Source organism: Pezoporus wallicus, unplaced genomic scaffold, assembly GCF_028554395.1.
Source record: "Pezoporus wallicus isolate ANWC-B61680 ecotype Strahan unplaced genomic scaffold, APGP_CSIRO_Pwel_v1 contig_5261, whole genome shotgun sequence".
Lineage (NCBI taxonomy): Eukaryota > Metazoa > Chordata > Aves > Psittaciformes > Psittacidae > Pezoporus > Pezoporus wallicus.
The window spans coordinates 66,911-93,278 of record NW_026642423.1 but is presented as its reverse complement, the minus strand read 5'-3'; the positions used below and the strand labels follow the sequence as shown (position 1 = coordinate 93,278).

Genomic DNA, 26,368 nt, shown 5'->3' with positions numbered 1-26,368 from the left:
AGTAAGCACGCAAGTGCTGGACTGCCCCTTCAAAGCTTAGTTGGATAGCAAGTGTGAACATTACTCTTGACTATAGGCATACGAAATATAAGGTCATACAAAGAAGGCACTGTGTTTGCTTCAGGAGCTAAAAACAACAGGGGATGGAGAGATAGGCTCCTCCATGGCAGTAAGCAAAAAACACGAAAAAATATGCATTGCTTTTGCTTTTTGAAGGTGGGCTACAAAAGCAGTCACAGCTCTGCAAAGTCTCTACAGAACATCGAGCTCCACACATTACTGAATGGCGACTACATTTCACTAATGCTACCATTAGCATTAATGCCAGTTTATGCAAATTCAGGAAGGCTGCAAGTATTAAATCCTAGCTATGGGATAGAAACTTTTTCATTTTCCACGATATTGCCTGGTGATGACAATCAGGTAGCTCTGCAGGTTAAACAGGGTAAATCAGTCTTCAGAAGTTAAGTACGCCTATGTGGAAGCAGTTATGTTAGTTGCTATTAAAACTTTTACAATTATTTCTTTTAGATACTATTGTAGCTCTATCTACTCTTAAATCTTGCAGGTCTTTGCCAGCATAGAATGAGGCATAAAGGAAACTAGCAAAGTAGTTCAGCAAATACAAGTAACACATGGAGACAACACATGTTGGACTTCCCATTACTTGGGCTAATAAGTAACTGAGCATAAAACCTGGAAACTTGTCTTCAGATATTAGAAACACGACTGGACTTTCAACAGGCAAAGGTCAAAGCTAGCCTACTCATTAATTGACAAGATTTGTTACCTTATAGAGGCAAGGATAAACATCTCTCACTAACAGAAAATTACTCCTGCTCTATCATGCATCAGATTACTCTCTATGGGGAGTAATTACGATCATAATGTGAATGGAAGCTAGTTTCCAAAGTCTGATGGGATTAGGTAGGATTTTATTTTATTGCATTTTACCTGTGCCTTGGCATCTCTAGTATTCTGTGACAGCTCCAGCTGCAATTCCATGACTGCAGCTTCTAATTATACCTGGATGGCATTTTCACAAATCAGAACTCAAAGATTAAAGGCTACTTGATGCCTTGAATACTGTGTTCAGTTTTGGGCCCCTCACCACATGAGAGACATCGAGGTGTCGGCGCACATTCAAAGAGCAATGAAGCTGGTGAAAGGTGTAGAACCAAGTCTTACAAGGAGCAACTGAGGGAACTGGGGTTGTTTAGCCTGGAGAAAAAAGGAGGTTCAGGGGAGAGCTTATTGCTCCCAACTACATGAAAGGAGGATGGAGGGAGGTGGGTGTCAGTCTCATGTCCCAAGTAATATGCAATAGGACAAGAGAAAATGGCCTCAAGTTACACCAGAGGTTTAGGTTGGATACTGGGAAAAACATCTTCACTGAAAGCCTCATTGCTTGAGGCAACATAAACAAGCAGTATCCTTCACCTATCATTTCTGCTCCACTGTAGTCTCAACGCCTTCCTTTCCCTGGTCATCCACACAGCCCCAGAGATACTCTGCACTTTCCCCTCCACATGCTTCAAACAGAACCTTAGCTGTGCAAGCTGACAAGCAAGTCAATACTGAAGTAATGCCTGCACCAGCAAAATTCAAGCTGCCTTTTTTTGTTTGGGTTTTTTTTTGTTTGTTTGGGGGGTGTTCTTTCTTTGTTTTTTTTTCTTTTATTTTCACCTCCCTCTTTTAATGTGTGCTATATTTAGACCTTAGCCAGAGTAGGTAGAGAATGAATTAATGGACACAACATAAGCTGCACTTATTTAAGAAGCTATGCTAAAACCCCTACACCTTTAAGACAAACCAGACATTTATTTAATCAAAATAATTTGGAGAAGTTAAAACACAGAAGCTGCACAAATGGCTGTAACAATGGGACATGTTCTCTCCCTTCCAAATAAAACATAATTCACACCATATAAGGAGGGAAAAAAAAAAGTGTTTTAGGACTTCCACAGGAAGATTTTTTGTATACAAATTTGCCAGTATTTACCACTGATCACAGGAGTTAGCTGTAAAGGTGAAACATGTCCATTTTCTTAATCTTTTGAGAGCCTACCAAATCTATAACATGAAACTATCACCTGCATTATAATGTAGAACATGTTATATTTCACTGAAAGAACACAAGGGATTTGAAAAACGCCTTAAAGAAAGTCAGCATAAAGGAACAGTATGCGTAAGTAACATCTCCGGAAGATCTGATGTCAGTCATACGTTTGTGCTGTAAGGCTACCAGCCACATTTGCATATTAAAACACACATTCTGCACTGGAATCTGACGATTCTTCTAAGACCTTGAAGATACCCATTTTTTCTTTTTTCATTTTTTCAGAGGTCTTCATTTGATCTAGGATTAAAACAAAACAAAGATCACCAATGACAGATGGAGTGTATGCAACCTAACTACTGCAACGTAAGAGTTGCATGTATTTTTGTTTGGATCTGGAAAGTAAGCTGATAAAATCATTTTGCTCCTTCATCTACAGTTTGCCACTAGAAGTTTGCAAGAACGAGTCTCATTTTCCTGAGAATAAAGCAGAATGCAGTGAACCTATTTAGTGAAGTTACCAGGAAATAAAATTATGGCCATGTTAATCAATATTATTTTCTAAAGTTCAGAGACCTACCTCTTGTTTTCCTAGCACCTGCAATCATTACAAATATATAGCAATATATAGCACTATAAATAAATAGCATATAATCACTGCAAATATAAAGCTAATGAAGTACTTTCTTTATATAAAATTTAATAATTATGGCATATGGGGTGGCATTTTAGTTCCTAAAGCATTAACTGTAGTTAGGTGTAGTAAATATTCAGTACATAATGATAAATTAGTGTCTTTGTATAAACTTTTTTTTAAATTAATATACTAAATTTGCTTAGTACCACCATGGAATAATTTTCTCTATTAGCAGTCAGTTAACTGAAATAAGCAATTTTATAGAACAACTTCTTTACATAATGTATGAAGAAAAAATTATAGGAATAGTTCTCCTAAGGCAGTTATTTTACTCAGAATATATGTATCACACTTACGTAAGGCTAGCTACCATTTTTTACTTCTAAATCCAGTAATTACTGATTTTTTTCATGTATATATGCTTTGAGGTTTACCTCTGCTGAAGATGCTGAAGGAAGCAAAGCATTCATTCTAAATCTACTTTAGATGAACTGGACAAGATTTTTTTCCTTTATCAAAAGGGTTAAGGATTGTTTTGTGTTTTTTGATTTTTATAGCAGCTTGGCCTAATCAAGCACTAGAACATGCAGACAACCTGTTGGTTTTTTTTTATATTTGATCCACTGACAAGTCACAGTAACTCTGAAAAGCCCAACTTCCCCCAATGTTATATTTTGAATTATGATAGCATCAACATAGGTTTTTATACAAGTTTTTTTAAATAAATCTTTTCTGAGAGTAATTTCTATTTTGATCCAATTACAGCAACTTATAGCGAAAGCTGCTTTGCAGAACACTTCCCAATCTGTACTCTTTATTCACAGTATGCTCAAGGGAGACAGGAATATAGTCTGGAATACTTCTGTCTAAGTAAGTTGCTTCTTTTTCAGCAGATCCTGCTGGAAATGTCTGCAAAGGAACTAAAGGGTCCTTCTTAAGATGTACAACACAGCTGTAGGTAAGTGAAGCTATGGCAGGTTTCTATATATAAAGACTTTTATAAAATACAAATTTACTGTTGAACAGAGGGAAATAAAAAAAACTCAAACCACCAGATGAAAACTGACTTACCAATAAGATCACTTCTATCCAAGAGTAACTCCAGATCTTTATCACTGATTACTTTTTCCTTAGATCCTTTAACCTCCCTGTAGAGGAAGAAATAATCTCTCTTAATAAGATAAAAGCATTTTACAGTTAGTATTGCATAGAAGTCAGTTTTCCCACACAGCAGAATCCTAGGATATTCTTTCCACTATGAAGATCCACATATCACTTCAGAAGAGAAGAGAACTTCTAACAGCTGCTGGCAAGCTGCAAGTTATAAACTCATGATCCAATAAAAATATGAAATCTGCATACCTCTCATAGTCTCTGGATTTCAGTAATTCTAATAATTCCTGAGGGTCCAGGCAGCTCTTTGACTGTGCTAAACCAGATTTGCCACCTTTAAACTGATCTGTAGAAAGAAGAAATTTTAAGGTCAGTACATAGAGACAGGAACAAATGCTGTAAAATATTACATCAATGCTGGAATCACGTATTGAACAAATTAGTCTTGCACATGAAAAATAATGCTAAATTTCACTGGTTTAGCCCTCAGGTAAACACACCATATGTTAATAACCTAACTGGTGAGAAAAAGTCAGAGGTACATGAAGAGTTCTTACATGCAGGCCTTTCACCTTCTAGCTGCAGTATGCAGAAAAACTGATTGAAACACCAATTCGACATGCACACAGGCACACAGAGAGCAGAAGAGCCATTAGTTCTACTTACAGTAAAAATATTGTAAATAAAGTTAGATGGTGGATACTGAAGTTTGTTGCCTTTGTATTGTAAGCTGGTTGAAACAAAGTAAGCAGTATTAACCACAAGATAGGAAACACGTGAAAGATACATGGTTTGCAGACAGAACATCCCTCAGTTTGATGGACTAGGTAGGCATGACAAAGTAATACACCTGACAGGTTTATTTCTTGAAGAGACTATGCTAACTCCTGTCTACACACAAATCTGGATGTCTGCCCCAATATGCTAAAAAATTATACACAATTATTACTTAAGCAAAGCTGAGCATGGATGAAGTCAAGCTCAGTCTTGCACATTTTGAGGAGACAGGCAAGGCATACTGTTTTGTGACAAGTTTCCTCAGTTTTTATCAACACATTTACTCATTTTATGACTGAGGCTTTATTGACCGCTAATTTAACTAAAAGCATGCTGGTTCTCATACAGTTTGCTAGGCAACTTTTGCCAATAAAACAGAAGCACAAGACAGACAGAGTAACCTGGTACTGAGGACAAAAAAAGCATTCCGTTTTGCAATAAATTCCAGTTCTTAAGCTCTAGTACTGGTACTGTACACACTCTACTTGGTTAGACACCATGGAAAGGCCTGAGTTAAGTAAGCTTTGTGATATTCCTTCCTCATTCATTCCTCCAAAATTCCAACACTTTCTAGATAGTCAAAATAACAGGATCCATTACAGCACCTTTATATTTACACAGTGGATCCAAAGGTTCCTGGAGGGGACACCCCTAACTAAGTTGCAAGATCCACCAACAGTTATCAACATTAATATTTAACTTACTGGAAAACTGAAGGCATGACCCAACTTGATGCTTAGCTTACACCAGTTCCCATTGCTCCTTTAGAATATGTCAGTTATCTACTATTAAGAGCCCATTCTGGTTTGTGCGCTCATCTTGCCACTTTGATTTTAACTTCAGATTGGACCACAATCATACCATTAAAAAGCCAATCTTTTCTTACTTAAAATGGTCATTAACATGCCTACAGATGAGTCAGATGGCAGTCCTGTCTGTCACATGAAGAGACCAGTGGCAAACATAATACAAACAAAAAGGTTAGGATAAAGGAAGCATCTAACAAAGACTGGCTGACATCATCCGAAAACAGAGGCAAACCACACCTTCAGCTTGACATGCAGTGCACTGTGCAGCAGACAGTTACAGCTGCAGCCTTCTGCCCCTTTATACCCACATGAAAGTTTGCTTCCTGCCTTCCCCAATATACTACGGGAAAGTTATTCACCTACTTTTCAAGTTTAATATAAGGCTAATTATTGCCCATACCAAGTTACAAGAATTGTGTTTTTCAAGTAAGCTTAGTGTTTGAAAAAATGCTATATGGAGCTACTGTCCAAATATCACAAACAGAATAAACTATGGAATCAAAGCATGATTCCTATGGGACCCACAAGAAAAATTTACCCCCAAAAGAGCCACTTCAACACAATTGCTTCTAAAGACTTTTGAGTATGACCAGCTATATAATCAAGAACTACAACAAGAAGCACCATTGTTCTACACCTAAATTCAAGAACTATTATTCTCTTCAGCACTGCTAATTGTTCAAACAGGACTGTTCTATGGGTGTTATACTGTTCTTCAAATCCAGGACAGGTGCAAACAGGATGCTGATTTTTTTTCCTACAGTTCTAGGATTTGCAGTCTCAACCAAGTTTAGTAGGCACCCCCAGGTACCTACCTAACCAACTTTCTATTCTACATTCTTTATTAATTTTTATCAATTTTAACAGGAACACTCCCTACTCAAGCAAGTTTGCCAGTGCAACTGCAAAAGTCTATTGCTAAACTTTACATGATGAAATGCTGCTCTAAATGTCATTAGGAGGGCATATTGCTCCTCCTAATGAAGAACTGTTACAAATTAAAGTGCAACTATGAAGAATTTTTTAATTTGCTTTTCGATTTATATTCTGGTTCATTTAAGTTAGAATTTTTTAAATATTATCAACTCAATACTTATCACCTACCACCAGCATTTTCAATGGTAAAAGTGCAAAAGCATTTCAGTCAAACTACCTGACAAGCTGCCACAAAAGCCCAGACCTCTACTCATTTATTGCCTGGCCTTACCTGTATTTCTTCCAGGTAGGCTCAGAACCCCTCTTTTCTGTATGTACTAGCAAAGGAGTAGTCATGACATGGTATTCCAGAGATAACAGAAGTGCTTTCTTTTAATTTGCTGCAGAAGCTATTTACAATGTGTCTTAAGACTGCATTTTGAAAAGTAATACTATCTAGACATTTGCTGGGAGAATAAAGCTTTCTGCATTTAAGAAAAAATACTAAGCAGTCGAAAAACAGAGCAGAAGGAGTTGTCTCAAGATTCAAAGAAGCAACACATGCTTACTGGAAGTCGTAAGAGAAAGAGACTAACTTTTGTGGATAATCAGCTTTTCTAGCTTCCTTTTGGCAGCAGCTCTCTCCACAATCTTCTGGTCAATGGTATTTGCTGTCACAAGGCGATAAACAACCACCGGCTTTGTCTGGCCAATTCTGTGACACCTGTCTTGGGCCTGCAGGTCCGACTGGGGGTTCTGAGCAGATGAAGAAATAAACTAGTTATACCATTAACCTTTTCTTAAGAGACATACCACAGGCAGCACTTTCAGTAGTGAGCTCTAAGAGTCAGAGCAGAAGCAGTAAGCAGGGCATCCATGGCATAATAGAATCTTATATCTTACACTTGTCCTACTCTTACACTTGTCCTTCACAAGCTGCTGTAGCTACGCAGCCAGAGTAACTCAACTAGTTTGGGCAGCTTCTGCATTATATGCTGCAGTTTTCAACAAATGGGCATGGGTATCACAAATTTAGCTGGGAGTGTCGTAGTTTTAGGTTTGTGAGTTTTTTTGTTGGAGGATTTAAAAAATAAAAAATAAAAATTCAGCCATTTGTGAAGTTGCTTTAGCTCTCCTGAAGCTGAATAATCATGCAAACAGCAGATATTCCTATTAAAGTAAGTGAAGATGGAGAGGTCCTCAGTCATACGCTTCCATACCTCTCTTCTACTCTGCCTCCAGACTCACAGGAGCAGTATAATCCTAGCTAGCTGAAACACATGAATTTCCTCCTGTGACTTGACAAGGGGCTAATACTAATGTGGCAGCTGTTAGAAACTGGGAACCTGTAGAAGGTCCAGCTACATTCACACTTTAGTAAATCTAAAGAAGGAAACATCTTCAACAGTAGTAAGAAAACCCTTCCTGCTTTTTCTATAACTCAGGGGCATACAGGTTAGTTGTGCAAACCAGCTCTAACATTTTATTTCATAAACTAGAACTTTTCAAACAAGGTTGCATATTACATACATAACATGTTTGCATACACTACTTTGTAACACCTCATTAAAGTTATAGAAATGGTCTATAGCATAATGAGTTAGTAAATAATTATCAAAAGCAGCAACAGAAAGCATTTTATGACACTTCTCACGAAGTTAACAGTCTGTCAACATACCCAGTCACTATCATATATGATCACAGTGTCTGCCGCAGTTAAATTAATGCCCAAGCCTCCAGCTCTTGTACTCACTAAGAACAGGAAGACTTCAGGATCAGTATTAAATTGATGCATCTGGAAGAGAATTCATTAAAAAACAGCAGACAAATCAAACACAAGATAGTTAATGCTCTATTTTGAGACATGTATGTTTAAAAGTATTAACACAGATAAAATACAGCACACGCTGTCAAGAGGCCAAAGCAAGGCTTTAAGAAACATTGCATGCATTTGGGACAGGACAACACCAAGAAGTGGAACAATTGTATTTTCTTGTCTGATGAGCACAGTCCAAGTTGCCAGAGCCTAAAGACATATCCAGTTACTGATTCAAGCAGCAATTTAAAATACTGATGCCAACTTGACTATAACAGCCACCCTGTATACCTCCTCCTCTTACTTCAAAGCTAAGAGTAACTTTCTGGCCTCCTACTCAACATTAAACCTGCTTTCACTGCAAGATGTTTCCAAGTGTCAGCACAGCTTTTGCCAGGTTTACAATACCAGTCAAAACCTAGTCTACCTTACTCTGACCAGTCAAATACTGGTAGAAAACTTCAAGTGTACAGTAATTTTCAGGACCTTGATCACAGCACAGAAAAATAAACTATCACCCCACTGCCAGGTGGAAGCAGTTACCCAAGCTCTCTAAAAGAAAGGGTGTCCAGGAGAGTCCATATTCTCTGGACTTTCCTGGACATCAGTATCTGTAGCACCAGCAGCAAATCACAGAGCCTTGCTGAACTTCAGACTGGTGACCCGAAGATTTCTCTCATCCTGCACCCACACCACAAGTGTTTGCACACAACTGACTAATCCCCACCACCACTACAAGCCAATTCAGAATTTCACCAGCTTAATAAAAGTCACTATAGCTCACCAATATATTGCTAATTAGCCTTTCCTCATTAAGAATCAGCTCTAACAGTAGTAACTTAAGTGTTGCAGGATTTGGTTTTCCTCAGCACTGAAAAAAAATTGCACAAAAGGAAGCACACTTTGAGCTAGAATATCTGTCATCTGCCATTGTTCTGTATCTTCAAAAGCACTAGTGCATACTTTGTAGACCAGATAGCAATTGTAGCACACCTCCATGATATATCCTGCATACCTCCTCCATATTCCTCTTTTACATCCCTGCAAACCCTCAGAGAGGCAGTTTTCCAGAACAACCCTGCATGGCTGCTCTTCATGATAAATATATGCATCAGTAGTAAGGTATTCTGTAGTTATTTGAAAATATATTACAAGCAACCAAGTACAAAGGATTATGCTGGAACTAATACATGTGCAATTTCAGGCTGAAGTTACCGGTCTCCTACTAGGTACAAAAAATTGATGTTCTGGAAATCTACTTTATTTGGCACTAGGCTTGCAGTACACTCCCCCATAGATGTTGGCATCATATCCTGGATGCTAGGAAATGATATGTGAAGGGGTAAAATTAGGATTAGCATCTTCCACAATCTAGATATATTACATACACACCTCATACACACAATACATATCATATTTGTACAACAGAGTAAGTGAGGACTCCTCATTCTAATCATACCCCAAGATATTTGTAGTAACACATTTCATTGCTTCAGTATTCAGGAGCTACAGATATTTAAGCAGCAGCAGCAAGGATGTCAGTTTTCAACACAGATCTTCTGCCTATTTAAGGTTAAATGCTGCATGAAATAATATTCCAGTGTCACAGGATCAAGCTATTTGCAATTTACTAATAGGCTCAAAGGGTATATACATCTACTTACATTTTCTTCTCTCTCTGAGTAGGACATAGAGCCATCCAATCGACTAAACTTGAAGTCTCTTAAATAGCAATAATCCATCAAGATGTCAAGCATCTGAGTCATTTGTGAGAACATTAAGACCTAAAAAAGCAAGAAGATTCCTTAATACCATTTTTTTGGTCACAAGAGGACAGCTATACTCCCCTGCAAAATCATAAGCTGTACCTTATGTCCTCTTTTTTTCAGTTCTGGAAGCATTCGGTCCAAGAGTAGAAATTTGCCTGAATTCTTCACTAGATCTTCATCAATCTTGGAAAAGGGAAGAGAGGATCATATATTAGGAGGGAATGATATCACAGGTTTCACCAACTCAGAAACACTAATAAAAGCTGTCTGAAAGCTTCTCACAGAAACAAGCTTGTACCATCTTTCTAACTAAAAGCAACAGTAACTTTAGCAAACTACACTGAATCAATTAAATCATGCCAAAACTAAAACCAACCCCAAAATTTCATATGCCCAAATAATTATTAAAAGAAAAAATAATTAGTTTTTATCCCAATTCTGGAAGGCGAAACCCTGATGACACTATTTTTATCCACAAGAAAAGCGCCGCTGTTTCTTTCACAGCTTGTAATTAATGCACAAGACTTCCACCTACTGGCTGTAAGGAAGCACTGCTGAAGAAGTTACTGCACACATACCATCCAAGTGACAAAGTCCACAGAACAAGTTTCCACACTGCTACCTTAGACTCCTTTTTCTAATTCTTGGTATGGTCTAAGAGCAAGGATGTAGAAAACTTCTCAGGCCTGAGCCATATAACAATCACCTCAGTATTTCCCAATCCATTTTCCTGAGCAGGTACTAGCTCCTGCAAGTGTTGTCAACTGTCAGCCTGCATTTTCCGCAATAATTTCCTCTCATCACCCAAACTGGGCAGTCTCCTTTTTATGCACTGACTCTACATTGGTAAGCTTCAACAACCGTCTCCTGAGCTCAGCTGAATCTATTATCACTCATTGAACAGGAAACACCATTACACATGCCCACAAACCTACACTTAGAATGTGCAAGCAACTTAACAGTTGCTCAAGATTCTTTCAATTCAAATTACTTTATAGTTTCCTATATTACCAACTGCTTTGCGCAGATTAAGCTACCAGCTGGCCCTCATGATATAATTTGGATTTTTTTTTTCCCCTTTTGAGGAGAAGGAATGCTGTATTCTCTGAGCAGACAACTCTGTTGTACTTGGTTCAGCCCTTCAACACCTCACACTTTAAAGTTACCACTGCACCTCCTGCAGTGCGTACATTATGAACAGTCCACCAAGGTCAGTGTTTTTGTTTTCAAAAGAAACCTTTGTGAGGAGAGCTTGAGGCAGATCCTTAAACACCTCAGGTCAATGGAAACCCAGCTACTGTCTGAATTCAGCAACTCTCCTCCCAGCAGATGAGTGCTGCCATAATGTAGAACATTAAGCATCACTATGTGAAGGCTGAACACACACAGAGACTGAAATGGTCTCTGCAACTGCTACTGCAGGAAATTTCAAATAATGGATTCAGGACACTGCTAGAATTCAATGGGAAGGCATTTGCCAAATACACTGAAAAGGTCATTCTTTACTGCTGTCACCTCACAGTCTATTGCTTTCTAATGTTGGAATAATTTTTCTTGTAATCCTTTTAAAATATGTACCTTGAATTGTTGTGTAGCAGGGTCCAAAGGATATTCAATAAGGTAGGGGTGATTACAACATTTCCTCAGTAACATCATAATATTCTGCAGTTTCAGGTTCACCTCAGAATCCATGGGAACGCTCACTGCTACCACTGGCCTTGAAAAGATACATCACCTTATTAGTATGGAAACTGTCACTTTATTATGCTACAGATATTGAAGAGCAGAAAACAATAAAACCAAAAGAAAGTACTGGATTCACATGCTGGTCAAATGTCCTCAAAATTCCTCATATTTAGTATAGCTATTATCAGATAAAACTTCTTCTAGTGTCACACTTGGGATGGGTTTGCCATTATTGGTTTAAAACACAAAAGAGCAATCAGTAATAATCAGAAGCAAAAAAAACCCCAACTTTCGCAAGTCACCCAGCAGAAAAGGGAACAGAAGCAAGCCCTCTGTAAAACAAACAGTGACATCTCCTGTAGAGCAATACATAAGCTATTCCAAACTCAGCTCTCTGCCTCTCCCATTTTGGCCACACGTACAAAGTGCAGGATTCGCAACAAATACAGCTATTTAGCTCTTCCACATCTAAGTTCTGTTCCCAACATAAGGGATCCATGAGTACCATAAAACTAATATAAACATGTATTTAAGTGCCTGTTCTTGTAAAGAACAGGATTACAATAAAAATCTAGCAAAATAAATACATTTCAACCCTGAAGATTAACCTGCTTTTCCTTACATCCAAGGGACTGCCAGCCAATTCAGAGCCACCAACAGACCTGATTAAACTCAGGAATGAACATGATTCCTCAGGTTCCTCAATCCTGAACCTCAACTCTGATCTTAAGCACCAGAAAGTGATCAATGCTTGTCACGAAAACAGCAATAACGTGCTGACCATCTGGGTTCTAGGGCTCAGTTTAAGCCTACGTTTTTTTGAAAATTTAACAAGGAAATAAGACTCCTTTCTTTTCTCCAGTCTTGAGCCCAAACTTTGCTTCAAGTATTCCTGAGTAATTCTGCAAAAAAATAGGAGTTAACTGTAGTTAGCACACAAACATTATCCCTTGTCCTGTCTTGGAGCCAGTGAAAGATACAGCTGTGAATGTAGCTGGACATCAGAGACAAAAGGCTTATCAGAAACTCTGCAAAACATAACAATAAATCAAGCTCTTCAGCTCTTTGTCCTCATTGCCAGCCATAGCCAAGACCTAAGCTATTACAATGAAATTTCAACTACCAAATAACTAAGATGAAGCAGTTCTTTCCTGGCTGGCACCCAACACTACCTTAGACCTTGAGGCTTTGGTGAAAACACAGTTCTTCACTATTAAAATGTTTTAACAGCCCCCCAAAAAATTACACTTCACACTAGGACATTTGAGCTCTTTATGGCTATCAACAGCACTATTGTGACAGGACCTACAAAAGACTGACTAATGAAAACAGGGACTCAAGAAGCAAATTTATTGCTAGACTCTACAAAGGCCACACATCTAGTAGTAAATGTCTTATTCAACAGTACCTCTAATGAGTGATGTTACAAGCTAATAACTGCTATCATGGCCCAGCAAATATTAGCTAAAAGCAAAGAAATAAATCATAAAGCTACAAAGATAGTGACTGACAAAATTCTGTTCTTCTTGATCAATTTGAATAAGCAAAGCTCAGAAAACAAACTAAGAGTGAGATATGCAGTATAATGATAAAGAATCTTTTAGACTAGGCACCTCTCTTTTTCTACTTCCTCTTGCATTTTGCTGATCCATTTTTCCAAGTCATCAGATGAACTATTATGCTCTTCACAGTAATCAACCACTTTTCGACTGCGGCGTTTTGGTCGGCCTGTAGGACCCAACTCAATTACTTCTTCCTGTAGGAAATGATAACGTTGCCATCAACAACAGGCAGCTTCAGATTCAAAGGCCTATGTTGACCCAGTAATTCTCAATACTAAAAAGAGGTCTCACTGATATGCATCATGCAATACCTACTTAACACTCAACAGCTGTAAGCTTTGCTACAGAGAAAATGCAATCCAAATTTTAAAGGTCTATAACTGTAGATTTTGAAAGCTTCTGCTTTATTTTTAAAAGCTGCATTGGTAGCTTACTGATTTTACAGCAGAAATTGTCAACTCTATTAAACCTGCTTTCTTTACCCCCAGGCTACAAGTAATCAAGAGCACATTTACGCTTATATTGTGTTAGTTCTGTGCACACTGAGGTCAGTCACAGTAAATACCACTGAAATAGATAACAAACGGATCAGACTACATATTTAAGCAGAAAGTCAGTTTGATTGCAATGGTAATGAAGCAAGATTAATGTGGTTTTGCCTACAAACCATTAATAGCAAACATATTTCTAATATCCACATTAGTAGATACCTCATTATTTCCAAATAGCTTCCTAATGGTGCGATTTACAATAGCAGTATAGAAAGTTTCTTGCTTCTTTGACAGTGGTGCATATACCACAACTTCTCGTTTAGGAGGAACCTCAAGAGCAACATCAGTTTTCAGTCTTCTCAGCAAGAAAGGTGTCAAAATCTGAAACATTTAGCAGATGACTTACGATTATGCAAAGCTCTCAACATTGTTAGTTTAAAACAAAACAACACACAAACAGGCCTACTGATATAATGCTGTTTTGACAATTTAAAACAAGGGATTTAATTTGCAGAGTTTGTATTTCATTTCTTAATATGGATACCTTCTCCAAAACTTTCATGTGCATGTCAGTAATACATGCATTTAAACACCACATCCATTGACACTTTTAAAATTCTGAAGTGTTTCACAGGGGTGCAGTAGTAAATATATTACAGACCTTTCAATAACTTTCATTAACTGAAAGTAATTTATTATTATGAACAGCTTATTTCACTTGTTATACTTCTTAAATCAAGTTACTCCACTCCAGGAAATTCCCAAACCTTTAACTAAGTAATTCATTGTAAATGACAATTGTATCTGGAAGATACAACTTATAACTTGCCATCAGCTTGTGATGGAAAAATTAACAGTTACATAAGCATTGAAGGTTTTGAAGACAGGCACATTATATAACTAGTTTGTCAAAAGGTATTCTGTTAACCCCTAAAAGTTACATAAATTCCTTCAAAGTTACTTTTCAACAAAAACAATACACCAGTTAAATCTTCTGGCAAACAGAAGCAAGTAACCACAATTGACTAAACTCGATTCAGTTGCAAGAATAAAAATGAGTCATTGTCAAGGAGGTATATTGTTGCTTTCAGCATTTATGTGCTGTAATGACTGAAAGAAAAACCCACAAGTCTAAGTCTGGAAGTGTCACAATAAAAGCCTCAGGCCTATAATTGAGCTCCACAAACAAGATTTTGACACACTTCAAAATAATGGTCAATGTTAGAAATAAACCACAAAAAAACCACAAAGAATAAGTGAAAACCTGATGCAGCATATGTAAGATGTTTTGCTCCCTTTCTTTAGCAATAATATCTTCAGCAGTTTCTGTAATGCTGGTAATATCAAACCAGGATTCAAAGCTATAAATACAAAGAAAAAAAAAAGCTTTCTTCACATATATTATTCTTCATTATGTAAGTAATCTATTCTTGTCTTACGCTGTGATTCAAGAAAAACAAAGCATTAACATCCATCATGAATAAAGAGTGAACAGAAAGCATTACTGAACTATACCTGCCAATTCAGATGCTTGAAGTTTTAAATGATTGGTAAAAATACTTTTATTGCTTGGAATACTCACTACAATTTATTCAATCTAGTCTATATCTTTTTCCAAAATTAGCCCAAAAGACTGTTTTGGCAACATTCCTTCACCTGACCCCACAATGTTTCAGAAAAGGATCAATCTCTCAGGGGTCCCACATCTGCCAGCCTCACACAGCTTCCTCCAGATCTTGAGAGAATACTCAAGCAGCACAAGGCCCTTTGATTAGGCAAACATCTCCCCATTAAATGCTCAAGTCTTATCTCACAGTTGAGCTTCCACTGATGACAGAGCTGACAATCACTTCCTTTCTGAAGCAGCAAAGTGTGAAGGCAAGACACATTTCAAAGCCTTTGCCACCAAATAATCATACCAAATTACAACCATACCATAAAATAGCTCTTTACATGTTGATATAAGTTTAATAATTAAAAGATTCACCCAAACAGAACAAACGGGAATAGTTTTCACCATCAGATTGCAACCTACCTTTTCAAATCATCAAACACATCTGGCAACAGGAAGTTAAGCAATGACCAAAGCTCTGCCAAGTTGTTTTGCAGGGGAGTACCAGTCAACAAGAGTTTATTGTCTGCATTGAATTGTTTCAATTCTCTAATAAGGCGGCAGTTCATATTTTTAATCCTGTGACCTTCATCTACTATAAGGTATTTCCAGAAGCAGTGCTACAAAAAGAAAGTATATTTCAATAAATCTTAGCTTTACTCTATCCAAACACATGCCAGGTGAGATAAAGCAGAACTAATAAGATTGATACTGCCCGTTAAAGATTCTATTTACTTTTGATTCTCACTTTGCCAGACTGGAAGAGCCAAGTCTGAACAGTTAATGCCATAAACCTGCTTCATGGCAGTTACATCTAGAAAGCTTAGGTGATTACAATAAAACTTCTGTAAGAAACTCATCTTGCTGAAACAGCCATTCTGATATTAACCATGATATTTATACACTAAGCATAGCTTTTACTCTAAGCCTCACTCACCATCACCTACAGAGAGGTAGCGAGAAAAGCAGGTATGCTGTAACTATCTGCTTAGGATGATCGGGGGACTGGAGCACCTCCTGTATGAAGACAGGCTGAGAAAGTTGGGGCTATTCAGCCTGGAGAAGAGAAGGCTGTGTGGAGACCTCATAAGAGCCTTCCAGTATCTGAAGGGGGATGCTGGGGAGGGACTCTTTCCATTAGGGACTGTAGTGGTAGGACAAGGGCTAATGGGTTCAAACTTAAACAGGGGAAATTTAGATCAGATATAAGGAAGAAGTTCTTTATTGTGAAGCTGGCGAGGCACTGGAATGGGTTGCCTATGGAAGTTGTGAATGCTCCATCCCTGGCAGTGTTCAAGGCCGAGTGGGACAGAGCCTTGGGTAACATGGTTTAAGTGCGAGGTGTTCCTGCCCATGGCAGAGGGTTTGGAACTAGATGATCTTAAGGTCCTTTACAACCCTAACTATTCTGTGATTCTATGAACTTCTTAAACATGAAATTCCAGAGCTACTACTACCAATGAAACAGAGAAGAATGATAATACAAATGCCACAGTATGACACTCATTGTATGGGCAGCATATAGGGTTTTTTCACTGTATTCAAAAGCATTGCTATTAGCGGCGAGGCATTCCACCCTCCTGAGCAATTTCAGGAGAACTTAGATACCTGCAGGGCGTTTCTATCGCGCATGGCTATTTCAAATGAAGTAATGACCACAGGATGGATCTGCAGTGATCCTTGTCGCCCATGAATTTTGCGAACCAGTTTACGACGTTCCTGCTGAGCTCCATGATAGAGCATTAGGGGAATCTGAAAAAAAGAAGTCAAGTGAACTACGCTCATTTAAACCTAAAGAGAAGATAGTAGAGATAATTATCTGTTACAAGAAGGCTGTAAATATATAGCACATCATGGCACAGTGTGTAACAGCTAACAACTGCAATTACACTTGTGATATACAGAGAAAGCTTCAAGGTAAAGAATAAGAATAATTTGTTCTTTTAAAACCTAAGAAAAAGGAAAATCTTTTACCTCTGGAGTAAATCTCCTGAATTCAGACATCCAATTTGGAAGAGTAGACAAAGGACCACATACTAAGAATGGACCAGGGACTCCTCGCTCCACCATCAGTGCTATTGTCGCAATACACTGGATTGTCTTCCCCAGCCCCATTTCATCAGCTAAAATGCCATTGATACCATTTTCCCAAAGCATCTACATATACAGAAAAAGAAATGTAAATACAAAATAACCAACACACCTTAGGAACAACAGACATTTTTAGGAATGTAGGACCTGTGGAAACTCTCCACTAAGCACATTTTATATTACAAATGAGGATGATTTTCTCCATCGTGAAAATAAATACAAGCATCTTGTTAACCTCGGGCATTCATAAGTAGGTGTATGTTTCTAGCCAATTAAGTGCCTGACTATGGCACAAAAAAAGCCCAGAACAGTATCAAATTAGCTTTATATCAAAAGGCACTTCAACTGCAAGTACAGCTCATACTAACTGTATTTTTTATTCATCACAGCTCCAAAGAATTCCCTTAGCTCCCCACTCTAACTCTAAAAAAGCAAGTTATTATGCTGACGCTTCAGTTTTACCTAGTCAAGTAGCTTCTGCAGGCATAGCTACTTCATCATAGGAAGAAGGTAAAACTCCTGACCAATATAGCTGCTTGCTCCAGCCAAAGTTCTTTGTGCAGATTCTGCCTATTCTAACAAGCAACAGAGTAAACTCTCACAAAAGTGGAGAAAGAAATAGAAGTGCTCTTTGGCTACTCTAGCTAGTAATCATAAAGATTCATGAAAAAGATTGCTATAACTGAGGGCCCCACTAAGGAAGCTGATTTTCCCCTCAGAAGTGGCCTGTCCTCCCTAGGTACTTCCCAGTGACAGAAGTCAGTGAGCAAGTTTAGTGGCACTCCAGCCTAAGCCTGTTAAAACAGGATAAACACGCTTGTGGGGAAGAAAAATAAAAAAACATAAGGAAAACATGAGATCAGTAGCAGAATGAATATCAATTCTGTCTGGTTCCAAAAATAAAAATAAAAAAAAAAAAAAAAATCAAAGTTGTTCTAATCTGGCTTGCAAGCAAAACCAGGCGCAAGTTAAATATGTATCTGGGCATTTTTTATGGCAAGTTTCTGTAGGTTTATTTCAAAAACTAAAGACAAAACATTTTTAAAATACTGTGTTGGTATTACTAGTTAGATTTCTAGATGCAGAGAATGGAAAACTCATCCATGCCAAGTCTACAAGGCAGTGGGCCTTTAAACACCTATGGGCTAGGTATCCAAGCTTTTAAGAGAGAAAAATAGTAACTGTCCCTTAATATGCATAGTCCTGCTTTCACCAAGTATTTTGTAAAAAGATGCTGCAAAGACAGTAGAGTTGAACAAGAAAATAGATGGGCAAAAGGAAAATGGAGAACACCAACCAGGAAGTCTAACAAAATGTTTACAAATATCCTCCCCATGCTGAAACATTGCTGCTTGACAATTTTTATAACACCAGGATCTTCTGTCATAAGAAATCATGAAGAACTGTGTCTTCTCCACCCCCCCTGTATCAACTATTGCCACAGACTTTTAGCATATCTTCCCCTCCATTTCTCTGTTTCCAATCAGCAACAGATGTCAATATCAGTAACAATCACTCCATACCCGTAGCCACTCCATGCCTTCTACTTGGTACCACCTCATTACACCGCCAGTAAAAATCTTTGGCTGCTGAAAAGGCACTGGTTGTCCATTAAATTTCCGTACTGGATCAAGGAATTGCTTGGCACTATTTCGTACAGCTTGACATAATCTGTCCTTAATGACGCTGTTTGAGTCTTCATTTTTCTGCAGGTCTTCTGGACACAGGTTATCAGAAGAACTTCCATCCTATAGAAGGAAGTTCAAGAAACACATGGCAAGTGTAATGCACAACAAATCCCAACTAAAACATACTTTTGCCAAATTTACACCAGTCTTAATAGGCAATGATGTAAGCCAGCCCCTGACACAAAGACTAATTCTGTGTAACTGTCAACTTGAGTGGAATTTATTTTTAGGATTAAGATGCAAAATTTATGCGTACTTTACTCCTTAAGAATTTAAGAGCAGGGATAGCTACTAAAGATATTTGGCTTATCATTTTCTACTCATAAGAACGAGCAGACTTAAAACCTTCCTCACAGCGGCTGGCATTTAATGAAGCCATTCCCCTTCTGTAAGCTATTTCTAGAAAATGGTGGAAAGAAATTCATACTGTGCATGTAGCTTTTAAACTATAGCAGAAGCAAAAGAGACCACACCTGTTATCACCATGTTTGACTGCTTAAGAATGTCTTAAGGTCTTACACACCAGCACAAATATTTCTTAGTAAATTTCCATGTCCTTCATTTTTTAAAATACAGGTGCTCTATAAAGTACAATACATTAAATTCAGTGTTAAAAAATAAATCAGAAGTTTGGATTTCTGTTTGTATTTAAGAGCATTCACTTCTATCACTTTTTTAAACCTCTAATTTAGGGCTTCAATATCTAGCAGAGAGATGTTTATTTACAGGAAAAGTTTAAAGATATGCTATAAAGTATAAAAAGCCCTCCCTCCCTTTGGGCTTAAGACAGTTAAACTGCAATAACATGTGTCAACATACCTGATTTTCCACTTTACTTTTTTTTGCCACAGAGAGTATTTCCTGGAAGCAAAGAAAAAAAAAAATTAAAATCTTACATGCTTTTCAACCTTAAAGGCTACTACAATTTGTATTTCATGTGATCTTTTAATTGAAGAATTTGGACATACTTTAGAAAGCTTTCTATACAACATCATTAATCATACACGTGATTCTAAACAAGGCCACACACACAGAGGGTAACTGAAAATTCAAATGGTGGTATCTCTTCACAAGTTGTCTCCCCAAAGTCTTAAAAAAAAAAAATTTGCCTCATCAGTTAAAGTTTGTGCTACAAAAGTCCAGACAAGCCTATTTAGAGTTATGGCCTACCTCTTTGGACATAATTTCTGAGATGTTGTATGTCCCTTCTTCTCTTCCTCTCTTCTTCTTTGCACCTAAAATATCATATTTGAGTTTATACAACACATCAAACATTAAGGAAACTAAAAACACCTGTAACTGACAAGATGCAATATGTACAGTACCTGGTTTCTCGTCTTTGCCATCAACTGCACTTTGACCCTAGAAAATAAACAAAGGAAGAGGTTCATCTTCTTTTCCATCTCTATCATGACAGAAATAAAAGACACTACCAGCCTCAAACCACTGCCTTTGAAAGATCCTTGAAGCACTTTTTACTATTAAGCAGTTATTCCTGCTTTTTCACTACTTATTCAGCATCTTGGTTAAACAATCATCCCTAAATAAAAAATAAAAATAAAAATCTCAAGACAAATTGAAACCATTTTCTTTAGTGTAAATTAGTTATAAGCATCTCCTTAAGATAACTGTCATGTTATGCAATTTTTAAGCACTTATAAACAGCTTTATTATGGTTAAAATAAATATAGCATACTAGATAGATCCTGCATGTCAAATGCTGGCCAATCTAACTTATTTAGTTTACCTACCTTGATCAAAATTGTCATAATAATTTGTTAGACTTTTATTCAGGAAGTTGCATAAAATAGCTGGTTAATCTTACCTTGGCAGATTTTAACATCATCTCCCTCTTTCTTTCTAACTTCTCTTTCCTCCGCTGTTCCTAAAAAAAAAGCAAAAACAAAAACCAAACACCCACACATTTTTTTATCCTTCAATAACACTATCCATTATAGAAATGATAACAGGCAGAGATTACATTGGTAACGCAGCGTTCTGTGCTCTACAGACTTTATTTTTACACTCTCATTAAAAGCTTCTGACAGTTTAAAATGGTAAAGCAAAACTTAGACAAGAAAGGGCACCTGCCCGGAATTACTTGTCAGTGAATACTTTAAACACTTAAATACAGTATTTTAGAAAGACTACAACAAAAATATTCCCAACTGCAAACTCTTCAAGATCATGTCTACTGCAGTAAGCTTTCCAAGTATTCAGCTCTTCTTAAACTTAACATACTACCATCTGTGATCATTTTTAAGTAGTCTAAAATGCCTTTAAGGAAGAAGTGCTTTCACGTCTTGAACAATTTAAGATTTCAGATTTTCATCTCATCTACTACTTCTACTTGCTGAATGCAAAAGGACCCTGGGAAAAAGAGATAATAGACTTTGGTATTTATCAGATGGAGCAAGACTTGGTACTGAAACCTGCATTCTATCAAAGCAGTCACCATGAATTCGAGCTAACAGTTAAACTACAGAAAGGAGATTCCTGCAGTCTGCCAGTCTCATTTTTTACTAAGTCACTGCCCCCTCTCTCAAGCATAAACTCTTATAAGCTTGTCCACAAAGGTACAGTTAAGTCAAGATAAAAATGAAGTCAGCAGCCCATGGATTAAACAACCAAGCAAACAAAACCCTGATCAACCAACCAAAACAAAATCTACAAACCACAAAACTCCACATCATTTTATGGAAGCTCTTGTTTAGTAACATCATGGCCTCAGATCACTCTAATTCATAAATTTGTTTGAGGGAGGCCTACATTAGCATCCTCTGAAGAGACACATCATCCTCAGCCTTCAGTAATTAACACAAATAGGCTGCACAACTTCTTGTCAATTCTTTGTGTCTTCTATCCTCTAACTTTCTTAAGCTTTGTTTCTTATTTGAAGCTTATTTTTCCTTCCTAGCATTCAGACCAACAGAATAATTGTAAAGATATCAGTGCCATTTTTACACTGTGATTTTAATTCATGCTATTCCCAGTCCAATTTAGCTATTAATCTATAGAACAAATTCTGAATATTATATAAAGCACCACTTCATGGGTGGGCAGTGGATTTTCATGCTGTTATTGTTAACAGCATTTTTACTTCATTTTAAACAGTTGGATGACAAAAAAAAACAAACACAAAACCAAAACAACAAATGACCAAAACACAACCAGATGGCAGCACATCTTAAGTATCCCCACTGCAGACAAGGATACGCCTACCTCCAATTGCTGCTGTTCCATTTTCGTTAGCAAGAATTTGGAATAGATGTTGCTCTTTTCCAGCAGATGTTGAAGCCTCTTATAGCGCATTTCACTTGACTCCCTGTCCCAAGAAGTGCGAGCCTAACCAACACAAAGAGATGTCAAGTACTTACAGATGTTTCAGAGTGAAGGCTTTTAATACATTGAAGGGTTCTTCTACAGGATAGCTACAATTGTCTCACACATGCACACCCTTTCCCTTCCCTCAATTATAGGTGTACAAGTCCCGAGTGTAGGGACTCACATGTACCTACAAAGTTCTGTAAAAATCAAAGTAACTGAGGGTTGCGTTCAGTTGCATACATAAACAGAGCTCTGTAACACACACACACACACCAGTGCAGTAGCACAAGGCATTCAAGGGCTCAAATCTGTCTCAAATATAATAGATTTAGAGCAAACTGAAACTGAAGTTCATTTGTAACCTGCAAAATTTGAGAAGGGGGGGAGAAAGAATCCACCTGGCAACAATTAATTTCACCAAGTACTAGCTGGGACTCCTTCACGTGCCAACTATTTGCACAAAGGTACAGTTTTCCATTATCAACAAGATATTCAGAAGACTACAAAACCCATTATGCCTAATTTACACAGGTCAATTCCTAATGTGAAAACAGCAATTTCTGCTTACTTTGCTTAGAAAATCCACACATGCTTTTAAAAGTAACTTCTGCTGAAATAGTCAAGGATGTGCATTTAGTGGATTTCCAATTGTTCTTTAAAACTCAGATCAAAACTCCCACCCAAAAGTAAAAAAGTGTTCACCCTTCTGCATTCATCTAACATTGCCCATTAGACCGAGGTATCAAACAACTGAAACGGTAAAATTAGCATCTCCAAGAGAAACCCCAGGAAGGCAAGATGCAGAGCTTTACAAGATGCTTATCTGTGCCACGGCCTTCAGAAGAAACTCTGGGGGAAGGGCACGCTAAAACAGAAAGGCAAGGGAACCTTCTGAAACTAAAGAGTTAACAGACACGGAAAAAGGATATTAGCCGAATTAGGTGGTATGTGACTCAAGAATGGGGGAGGCATGTTTATCTCCCAGAGAAATCACACCTTTATTTTCCACAAGTAATACTCCATGTCATTCTTATCAAGTAGCTACCATTGGATCCTTTCAGGAGAGGAAGGATCTATCTCCACAAGTTTCCTGGAGGAAGAGATTGCCTGCCTGTGATTTTCCATAGTTTCTACTCACTTCTGCTCTCCCCAGTACAGGTTTTTTCCTTCAGATGAAAAGAACCTGAGCTCAGAAAGATCAGCTTTTGGTGGCAGTGCAAAGAGCAAATGTAATTAAAATTAAACTACTTCATTCAGCAAATAACTATTGCTCAGTTTTTACTCAACACAGCATCCTTACATTATTCGACCAATCTGAATGACTGTTACCTTGACCAACTGCGAAAATATCAAGGGGAAAACAGAAACCTCAAAGATGACAAACAGCACGGAATTCTTATTATTTCCATCTTGTCCTTTGACCCAAACCTCAAAGTGTCAAGAAAGTGGGCTCCCCCCTCCCTTTTTTTGACTAAAAAGGTCAAAAATTTGCCACTCTCTTTCATCACTCTACGTTCGTATATATTTGTGTAGTGGAATATTGCCATCAGCCCACAGAAAGCATAAGTGACTGCTTTGTTGAACTGCTGTTCAAATCACCTGGCAGGGAGCTTGCTTAAGTGAGAAGCATAAGAAACCCAGATGCTTCAAAAACATCAGCTGCCCGTGAGGTGCCAGTATGCCTGGGTTTAACTACAAGAGTAATTTCCTCTGGTCTCACTGCCCACAGATTGCACAGAGAAAGCATAACAGAACCACACAGGAACATACAGCAACACTCTTGCTACAGGTAAGCTCCATGGATTCTGAAGAAATTGAGAATACAGAAACCCCCAGGAGTATCACATTATAGCATTGTTGCAGAAGTGGTTGTTAAAGAAATGAAATTCTAAGTCCTTTTGTCAACACTTCCTGTGCAATGAGATAATCTGCTCTACAAGAGTTCCTTCCCTTCTTAGCCTCTATAAGCACTGCCTCCAAATTTTTAGTTTCAAGTCTGATCAAATACCTGTACAGAAGTTCAGACAAGCTCCACAGTGACTTACTGTTTGCAAGAAGAAAGATTGTAAGATTTCTGCGAAAATAAAGTATTATTTTCCAACTATAGCATCACAAAATGCTGCAGCCTAAAACCACCTTTATAAATCAGTTTTTCCTAGCTAAAAGAAAGATAAATTAAAATTAGTTCCAGGTTTTAGAAACTGTATTTTTCATCCCCTTATACTAATGCTTCAATTTTTAAGATGGGAAAAAAAACAACCTTATTTCTCGAGTATTTCAAGTAATAGCACTAGTTAGTCAGAATACAATTCCCAAAAGCATTTAAGAGTTTTTTCAAGCCTTATTTCCTTACACCTGAAACACAGTATCTTATGTAGTATGCCAATAGCTTGATAATTTGTATCAGCAGAGGCTGAGAAGCATGATGTTTTCATCTTCTCTCTCCAAAATTGGTTCATATCAACCAATACTTATTTTCAACATAAGAAAACATTCACAGTGAGAGAGAAACGAAATGTAGTGATGATTAGGTCACTTGAATTAGCCCTGTATCATTTCCCTGATACAGTCTGTATTTCCTGCAACATAACAGGACTAAAACGTTGACTCTCCAGATGATCAAATGTCCATTTCTTCTGGCAGCAAGGCCAGCTCAAGCAGCTCCTGCTCTCCTTAACTCAGGGGTGCCTGCACAACTGCATGCAGCAAAGAGCAGACAAGGCGAACGACTGGCAATAAATTGATCCTTTCTGGCTAGGCCACTTCCTTGATGCTGCCTAAACTACACCTGCTACCAAAAATAATGCTTATTTCTGCAAAGGATGAAAGGTATCTGTAGAGATGCCACAGAATAGTTTGGGTTGGAAAGGCCTTTAAAGCTCCTCTAGTTCCAACACCCCTGCCACAGTCAGGGACACCTTCCACTAGACCAGGTTGCTCAAAGCTCCATCCAGCCTTGAACACTGTCATCGATGGGGCAGCCACAGCTTCTCTGGGCAACCTGTGCCAGCAACTCACCACCCTCGTAGTGAAGAATTTTTCCTAATGACAACTCTAAATCTATCTCCAGTCAGTTTGAAGCTGACAGTGTCAGCGTCCTGCAGGCTTGTATGAGATCATCAGTTAGTCTGATTGGTTTGGGTTTTTTGGGGGGGTGGGGGAGGCTGGGTTTTTTTTTTGTTTGTTTTGTACAGTAAGGAGCAAAACTAGGAAAAGAAGCGTTATGTACACACACAGGAAACGCAAAAAAAACCAACCCACTTCCCTTTAATATTTCATGTAGAAATTCATACTTATCTTACTACACTTTCTGAAGGCACAACATTATAACTTTCTTAAACTCAGAACAACAAAAATCAACAGGTAATAATTTCCTCACTGCAAACTTAAATGCGTAAAAAATGCAGTAGGCTTCTTACTGGCTGCGAGAGGCCACCGTTAGCCTTTAGAAGGAAAAAAACCCCAAACACTCCAGTGGATGATCAAAGGCACTTGTGAATCACAGCCGCCGCCCAGAACTTCACCAGCCTCCCACGTTTGTTTGTTTTGAAACCAATGGGGCTGCAGACACCCGGCCCCGGCCCCGGCCCACAGCCTCCGCCGAGCCATGGCACGGCGCTCGGACTCACGAGCCGGCGGACAGCCGCATGTGCCGTGCCCTCAAGACGCCCCTCACCTTCTCCAGCATCTGCCGCTCTTTTTCCAGCCCTGCCGCCTCCAGCTGCTCCTCCTCCTTCAGCATGGCCGGTGTGATCACCGCCGCCTCCGCCTGCTCCCCCATCTCCACTCCCAGCGGTTCTACAACGAGCGCACGGTTACTTGGTGTGCCCGCCCTCACACACCGCGATCCCGCCCGCCCCCAAGCTTGCCCTCACCGCCGCTGCTCGCCGTGTTCTGGGCCGGCATGGCCGAGCGCCGGGGCCGCTAGAGCTCAAAGTGGTGCGCTCCCGCCACACACACGGCCAAACTCCCGCGCGCACCACGGCACCTACCTCGCGAGACCAAAAAACCGCGCG

The 26,368-nt window shown here is 38.4% G+C and overlaps 1 protein-coding gene across 2 annotated transcripts; it reads right to left on the bottom strand.

Moving 5' to 3' along the window:
* Positions 1–1,942: 1,942 nt before the first annotated feature.
* HELLS (helicase, lymphoid specific) lies at positions 1,943–26,368 on the bottom strand. 2 transcript variants are annotated; one of them, XM_057430053.1, is made up of 22 exons: positions 26,228–26,368; positions 26,029–26,150; positions 22,248–22,370; positions 20,851–20,910; positions 20,351–20,387; positions 20,196–20,260; positions 19,845–19,886; positions 18,861–19,085; positions 17,221–17,403; positions 16,855–16,998; positions 15,670–15,866; positions 14,899–14,995; positions 13,854–14,015; positions 13,195–13,337; positions 11,474–11,612; positions 9,995–10,078; positions 9,791–9,910; positions 7,989–8,105; positions 6,907–7,066; positions 4,059–4,155; positions 3,768–3,844; positions 1,943–2,359 (listed from the first exon to the last, which is right to left on the bottom strand). In XM_057430053.1, the coding sequence occupies exons 1-22, from the start codon at positions 26,256–26,258 to the stop codon at positions 2,262–2,264; spliced, it is 2,523 nt and encodes an 840-aa protein (XP_057286036.1). In that variant the 5' UTR covers positions 26,259–26,368; the 3' UTR covers positions 1,943–2,261. The 2 variants fall into 2 exon arrangements, with proteins under 2 accessions (XP_057286036.1, XP_057286037.1); XM_057430054.1 differs by lacking the exons at positions 1,943–2,359; positions 3,768–3,844 and adding an exon at positions 4,476–4,539 and having other exon boundaries at positions 4,067–4,155.